This window comes from Xiphophorus hellerii, chromosome 5 (assembly GCF_003331165.1).
Source record: "Xiphophorus hellerii strain 12219 chromosome 5, Xiphophorus_hellerii-4.1, whole genome shotgun sequence".
NCBI lineage: Eukaryota > Metazoa > Chordata > Actinopteri > Cyprinodontiformes > Poeciliidae > Xiphophorus > Xiphophorus hellerii.
In genome coordinates, this window is record NC_045676.1 from 6,624,332 (window position 1) to 6,632,145 (window position 7,814).

The 7,814-nt window shown below is 36.5% G+C and overlaps 1 protein-coding gene across 1 annotated transcript; it reads left to right on the top strand.

Moving 5' to 3' along the window:
• Positions 1-706: 706 nt before the first annotated feature.
• On the top strand, positions 707-7,115 carry mrpl45 (mitochondrial ribosomal protein L45). The gene is made up of 8 exons (XM_032563403.1): positions 707-836; positions 1,728-1,923; positions 2,045-2,162; positions 2,731-2,829; positions 4,333-4,381; positions 4,468-4,617; positions 5,385-5,558; positions 6,723-7,115. The coding sequence occupies exons 1-8, from the start codon at positions 774-776 to the stop codon at positions 6,819-6,821; spliced, it is 948 nt and encodes a 315-aa protein (XP_032419294.1). The 5' UTR covers positions 707-773; the 3' UTR covers positions 6,822-7,115.
• The last annotated feature ends 699 nt before the right edge of the window (positions 7,116-7,814 follow it).

The window sequence follows — 7,814 nt, forward strand, 5'->3', positions numbered from 1 at the left end:
AAGATAACTCTCTTGATGGACGTTCTAGGGACCCGAAATCTCACAAAACCCGTCTTTCTCCTCACAACGTCCCTTAAAAATACTGGTGTGTTGCTTTTAGATTTGACGGCTTTTAGGTTTTTTAGCAAAACATATTATTTTAACGGAAATTACAAATGAGGTTGTCCTAAAACAGAGAATTTTATTCTATTTATTGATTATGAACGTCGTGACAGCTGAGCAATAAACAATAACAATAAACATACGAGAAGTACGATGGATAAATAAGTGCTATAAGAATATAAAAATGATTATTTGACAAAAGATACAATAAAATGTAACTTAACAGTTTCCGGCTGTACGTTTTAGTGACAAGTGACAACAGTTCTACATGAAAACAATCAAATTGTCTGGACTTTAGAAATCTATTTTTGTGTATTTAAAAAAAAATCCTAAGATGACTTTTGGGTTGATTTTCAGATTCTGGACGTGCAGATAGTTTAATTTCTTTTTGCTGTTATTGCTTTTTTACAAAAGCAGTAGCAGAGAAATGTATAGACATTTGATGCACGTACAAAAACATCTGTAATTTCTTAGAATGAATTAGAAACTGCCGCTGTAAGGTGCTCAAATAATTAAATTAGGTGGAAGTTGAACTAACAATTATGAGAATTACAATTTTTTTTATCAGAAAAATCCACCTGAGCTTTGAAAAAAAACGGTCAATGTGGTGCTTTAAACCTGAAAGGATTTACCCGGAAGCTGCTTTTCACTTTCCGGATAATTGGGGCAAGATGGCGACATCCCTAACGAGGACGTTTGGGTCTCTTCGTATCGTTGCACGCAGAGGTTTAAAGGTACTATGATGTTTGAGATTGTCATAAAGTCAGCATGCCAATAAAGCGTTATTTTTTCTGCTTGTTTTGAACATTGTGTAATATTCAGAGGCCTCAGCGGGGTAAGACATGACGCATGAACGTCTTAGCATCAACCTACGAAGCTCAAGTTTTCGGCAGAAAATTTGTAGCACATATATATACATTTTCCTGTTTAATAAATAAAGCTAGAACAAAAATATTGCGACTAATACTAAAATATAGCTTGCGGGCAGGGCCGGTCCATAGTTTTATAGGGCCTTAAGCGGAATTTGACCAGAGGCCCCTTTTCCTGTTAAGGACTTCATGACTACTAACAGCATTTCAATACAGATTTGGTTTAATCTAGAAGAGGGAGAGAATGGGGCTTAAAATCAATCACAAGTAACTGGTATTGTTTGCTGGGATGTAGTTGTGAACAAACTGAGCTCTTAAGATTTAAGGTTGTAGCATCAGATTGCAACAATGGAAATATTACAATAATTCTCTGCACTTATACAGTGTAAACTTCCCAATTCCTTTCAGTCTTAAATTTGAAAATTAAACAACAAACACCATGCTGAAACTGTCAAATCAATTTTAATACTATTTTCATTCTCAATAAACAGAGATACAAATTTAGATATATGCGGTAAAAGTAGGTATAGCATGTATTGGAGGCCCTCTGATGGTGTGGGGGCCTGACACAGCAGCTTAATTAACTTATTCTTGGGCCGTCTCTTTTTATATATAATATTGTTAAATATCATAAAGTAGTTTTTTAACTGCTTAATCTCCATAAAGGCCATGTTTATTGTCATTTAGCTTAGCATTATGAATCATTTATCAAACATTCTCTGATGATTAATCACTTCTTTAAATTTCCACTCCCAGAATGCTGAATTAGCTCTGAATGTACGGCATCCTGGCCCACTTTTCTTGCCGGTTCGGACCAAGAAGAGGCACTTTATTCCTCCAGCGGTGGGCATGAAGGGGAAGAAGGAAGAAAACCCAGAGGCTAAGGCTCGAGCAGCTGGCATCGTCTTCCGACAGCAGTACTTAGAGAGACCCATTAACATCGCCTGCTCAGGTAAAGTTCTTTGCATGAGTGACTTAAACTCTTTTCTGGTTGAATAAACACATTCTTGTTGAAAATTTCATCTGGATTTAAGACGCACATTAAATGATCAGTTTTGTCCTGTTTTCATCAGCGGGAGTGTTTGACCCGTACATCCCTCCAGAAGGAGACGCACGCCTTTCCACTCTGTCTAAGGAAGGCCTGAGACAGCGAACAGAACAGATACGACAGAGCGCCGCTTCACAACTCGCGTAAGTCTGGTTTGCTGTTCATGTTCTGTTGTTAATAATCTGTGAAAAGATCGATCTCCTCTATCTCCTCCTTGTGGTGCTGTCTGAAGAAATGCACCGCGCAGGATCAAATATAACCAATCAGAGCCAGGAGGAGGGTCTTAGCGCTGTCAACAAACCTCATGTACTCGGAGCTAAATGTGCTAATGGTGGAGAAACAATTTATTGTTTAAAAAAAAACTGCTTATCCACAGTCATTGGCGGTTATGCTAATTAGTCTTAGCATTCATGACAGGCTGTGCTAGCTATAGCGTAGCAGAGATAAAGTGGGAAGGAGGAGTGTGGATGAGCAGCGCCACATAAGATTCTGATTGACAGCACTAAGATCCTCCCCTGGCACTGACTGGTTGTTTCTAGTTAGCACTGGTAAAAGGCAGAGGAGCTCGAGATATTTTCTTTTTTTTCCACAGATAGTTTGTCTCATACCATATAGTCACTGCATAGTGTTTCAACGTAAATGCAAAACAAATATTTTTTAGAAAATGTAAACTGCAGCTTTAAAATAAGGATTTTTAAAATCTTCTTTCAGGATTCGTAAAATCAAAGAATATGATTCACAGTTCAGCACAAAGACTTTTGCAGAGCAAGCTCAAGAGATCTTCATAGAGGCTCACAACGCCCTGACACAGTAAGAAGACGAACTCTTGCCTTGTTCCCCTCCCCCTGCGCAGAGGGCTGATACAGGCAGCCAGCAAAATATGTTTATTACTGTGAGGATTGTGTTTGAAGCTCGAGATATCCTCACACTGTTCTCAGATCTGCTGATGAAACATTAACTGTCATAATAAACAATGATAAACTTATGAGTAATTTATAAGGACCATTCTGGGTCAATGATCTTGTTAGTGCTCACTTAATGTTTTCCTGTACATTTCCATTGGTTATGATGTGGCGCATGTTATCCAGTAGGAGCTGCAGAGCTTGCAGGTGTGCACGTTACTGCTTTTTTTCATTCTTTTGACCCAGAATAGCATAGCAAATAAATATCTGTGACTTTGTAGTTATTTTTGATTTGGTACTCAGAGTAATTACAGTACAACAAACTGATTTTAACTGGTTAGTCAGTCAGGCTGTCTGCAGTAATCTGCTGCTCAACAGAAACACTGCTGGCAGCTTGTTAACTATAAAACAGTGTTACTATATAAGGGTATTTTATTGTCAGCTCCATGTTTGAACTGTTTTTCACATCTGGAAATATTTCCTACACTGCAAAAACATAAAAAAACATGTTTTTGTCTGGTTTCTCGTACAAATATCTTAGTACACTTGAAATAAGACTAAACTAAATTACAAGTAAGCTATAGGAACTTATTTTAAGACAATAGTTACTTTAGTATTGATTTTCAAAAGTACTAGTTCAACTGGGAGATTATTGAACTTATAAGAAGACTGTTAAAACGTTACTTGCAAGTTAGTTTTGTCATATTTAAAGTATACTAAGATATTTGTACTTGAAACTAGACCAAAAATGATTGGTAATATTTTGAGATTTAGTGTTTTTTTAAGTGCAGTGTTGACTTTAAGAACACCCTGTCTGTACTACTGTTGAGTCTGAATTTCAACAGCATTCTGATCACTATTTGATAAATAATTTCAGAAGAAAAGAAAGAACTCAAATAAAAGTGGTTGTGACATTGTGGTATTGTCACATTTTTGATTTCCCAGCCAGTCCCTCAAGTTTTTTGCAGTTCTGTAATCTCAGAAAATCACACACAATCAACAGAATCCCCCAATTTTTTTTGTGCTAATGTATAATTCTGAGCAAATTCTCTGGTTGAATTGACCAACTCCTACCTGCAGGTGGCAGTATTTCTTACTTCTATTACACTTCAGCCTTGTCAAGTTATAGTCCGTGATCAATAAAAATTGAGCTACCTAAGTTCTTTAAGTGATAAAAATGTGTGTGTGTCCCGTCTGTCTACTTGTTTTTAATAAGGAAGAAATATTGCAAAATTCCTTGCAAATATTTCTAAAGTAGAACCACAAAATCAGTATTTTCATCACAACAACAATCTTGAAATTCTGGAGGATCTGCCCACCTGGCAAATACAATAATTTACACATCAATCACTAGTCTGCATGTGGACACGTTGCTTTGGCTCCAAACTAACTAGATGTTTTTGTTTTGCAGATTCAATAAAGAGAAGCTTCATTCTCTGGTTACAGAAAGATGTTATCCTGTAAGTTTTTCCCTCTTCCTGAAGTGTCCACCCGTCCCTGTTTCTTTGTCCTAACTACTGTCAGTGCTGTGCTACGGTGTTTGCAGGAGATGACGAGAGGCAACCGTTACAAGACGATCCGGTGGAGGTTTGTCGAGTCACTGGAACCGCCCAGAGTGATGCATGCCCGCTGCCCCGACATGGTCACTAAAGGCAACCTGTATGGGCAGGTTACAGTTCGTATGCACTCCAAGCAGGTATCACTTTATTTACTAGGAGTTTTAAGTGTAGATGTTATTTACTAATTAGGTGAATCCTCAAAATAGTTGGTTGCATTTGATTTGATTTTGGGGCGTTAGAGTATAGGAGGCTAAATATAAATGTACGCCACGCTTTTCAGATTTTATGTTTTTAATATTTGAAAACCATGTATAATTTTTCTTCCTCTTCACAAATACTTTGATTTATTACGTAAAATCAGAATAATATACATTGAAGATTCTGTAGGTGACATGGATGTAAACGATTAATCAATTTATGATTAATTGTTTATTAATGATTTATTAGATTAAAATTAGTTCCAATTGATTAGCTAATAACGTTCAGTTTTTTAGTGTTGTAATTTGGCCGCCATTCAGCAGAGGGCGCCGCTGGTCATCCTCAAGCGGAGCCGTTGGTACGAGAATCAAGATGGCGGTGGGGGGAAAGAATTCGGTCCGTTGTGTGATGCAAAATGCACTTTATGCTGTTTGTTTTGAACTATAAACACTCAACAAACTGCTCATGTTTTACTACATTCGCCCTTTATGTTATGGAAATACAGTCATTCCTCTTGACAAGAGAACATTTTTAGGGAAACTGACGCTTTTCTATTAATCGCTAGTCGATGCTAAGATCAATCAGCTTTAGATCAACTGATTACTCGTCAACTAGCAACCTTGCAAGTGCTGTTTCGGGTTTTTTGGGGGGTTTATAATCAGGATTTCTGAATACTGGACTTTTTAAATGGCGGTTTTATTTACAGATGTTAGCGATCTATGATCGCTTCGGGCGGCTGATGCTGGGCAGCGAGGAGCAACCAAAGGACGTCCTGGAGTACCTGGTCATTGAAAGGCACCTGGTCAACCCCTACAGTAGATGGAGGCTACACGGGAAAATTGTGCCCTCATGGGCTCCTCCCAAAGACCCAGTTATTAAGGTAACTGTCTATTTTGGACCACTGATAATATTTTTATTTAGACTTTTAGACGGATAATTTTATGAGGACGAAAAATAACAATTGGAGAAAAAGTTCAAAATGGCTTAGATTTAATCAAACAAAAAATGTAGGGGTACTATGACTGGCAACAAACAGCATTTCCTGTTGACATTTTGAGTTTTTACAGGAAGACCAACAAGCACAAGCAGCTTGGACAAACTAGGCTACAGAGTTAGAATAATGTAGAGATAAACCAGAGGAGAGACATTATTTTATAGCTGAAGGTCATGAAGACCAGTGATCAAGATGTTCCGAGTGCTATTGTACTATACGTTTTAATGTCACTAGTAGGGTTGAAACAATGAATCAGTTTTAGAAATAACTGTCAACAAATTGAGTAATTGAGTCTGAACTGGGATATTCAGACTCAAAAAGGCTATTTGCTGAAACAACAACATACTCATAGTAGTAATTAAGCCAAAACTACAAGAAAATATTTACATTTTTCATCTGTAAATATATTCTGCCTAGAACTCCTCAAGTGTCAGTTTTAGCTTCATCTGGTTTAAATTCTGTTTAAAAAATCTATTAAATACATTTTTCTACCCAATTATTGATCAGTCTACCCTAAACATAATCAACATTGTATTAAATTAAGTATTTTTTAGCTGGAGATGCTGCAAATAATCAAGGGTACACTAAAGAAATATACTATTGCAGTAACATGTTTATTTTTTTATTAAAAATGGAAATTAACATTCTGTTTACTTGCATCTTTTAATGTATTTCTAACATTGTCTAAAAAGGCTTAAGTGGTTTAATTGATTACTACAATAATAAGTTGACGCCCTAGTCTCTAGTTTTTTTTATTCTTAATTATTAAAGTAATTAGCGGTTTGTTTTGATATGACCTGTCACTCGGTATAGGTTTACAAATGTGTTGCATAGATCTGATTTGGCCATTTTTTCATTGACTCTAGACACCATGTCCATCGGTTTGTAACCCAGCCTGTCTTTTTAGCGTTTGGTTGCTCAGTAGTGAGGTTACTGTCAGACTACAGTACATGACATTTATTGAATAATTTGTACATGTTCTATATATATTTAATGTTTCTGTTGAGCGACTTGTCGATAAACACTCCTCTGCTCCGGTGTCTCTTCCAGACGGTTGCCATACCTGGTCCAGAGCTGAAGCCATGGGAAGAATTTGATGCCCTCAACTATGAAGTTCCCAAACCAGCAGCAGTACAGTGGAATAAGTAGGTCAGCAGGGGACGCTGGTCATTACATTAAACTGAGGACATTAAGGAAATACTCATGACATTGAATTTTTGGATGGAGTTACTCTTGCTTGAGGAGGAAACCATGCTTTGTTTTTTTCTGCTTCCTTCTATTAAGAAAAAATCTTTTAGATTTTGACGGATGTGAAGAAAAACCTGAGTTTTGGTTCAAACAACCAGCTGTGCTCTGAAGTCACCAGATCAACATCATTTTTTGTTATGCTTGTGAGAATAATTTTATTTGTACATGCGAGAAATAAAAATGCACAGAGCTCTAGAAACGGAGTGGTTTATTTCTGCACCAAATGTACAAGATGCCGACTTCTGCAGTGGAAAATGAATATTGCTAATAATGATGGTTCTACCTGCTTTTCTTCACAAGGCAAATCATGGACTGTGTTGCAGTAATCCATACATATGTTTAAAAAGACGTGATACAAATATGATACAGAGCTTACAAAATAACTTGACAAACACAAAATAGTTCTCGGTTTGATGGTGAATTCTCAGAATAAACCATTTTCTTGAGTTCTGAGATGTACATGTAAGCATAATTTCTCTTATGTTGTAGGAACGTTATTATGCCACAAACATGAATTAAATGAAATGTAAAAATTATTAGCATGTCATCCATGGTAGAGATTACATTTTGATAAAAAAAATTGCATTAATGTTTGACATGGTAAAGTTTTACTTCTAAGGTAAAGAAAGGGTTTCTGTTATTCTGGAAAAAGTAGATTTTTTTCATTTTCTGTGTTTCTAATTTTGATGGGTTTTATAGCTATTTTTAAATCTATACCAAATACCGAAAAATAATTCAAGAGTAATTCTTTTAGATCTATGCTTCTTGTCATTTGGTTGGAAACTATGTACTTTTAGTAGTTAACACTGGGAGTACCAGAGAAAGGTCCTATTTTAACATTTCTACCTTTGGAGCCCAGAGACGGGTCGACTGACCTGAAGGATTTTAGCTAGC

Coding starts and splice junctions, on each gene's coding strand:
- mrpl45 (XM_032563403.1), top strand. CDS start 774: ATGGCGACATCCCTAACGAGGACGTTTGGGTCTCTTCGTATCGTTGCA. Junction 4,618..5,384: donor TTCGTATGCACTCCAAGCAG/GTATCACTTTAT, acceptor TTTTATTTACAG/ATGTTAGCGATCTATGATCG. Junction 5,559..6,722: donor CCAAAGACCCAGTTATTAAG/GTAACTGTCTAT, acceptor TGTCTCTTCCAG/ACGGTTGCCATACCTGGTCC.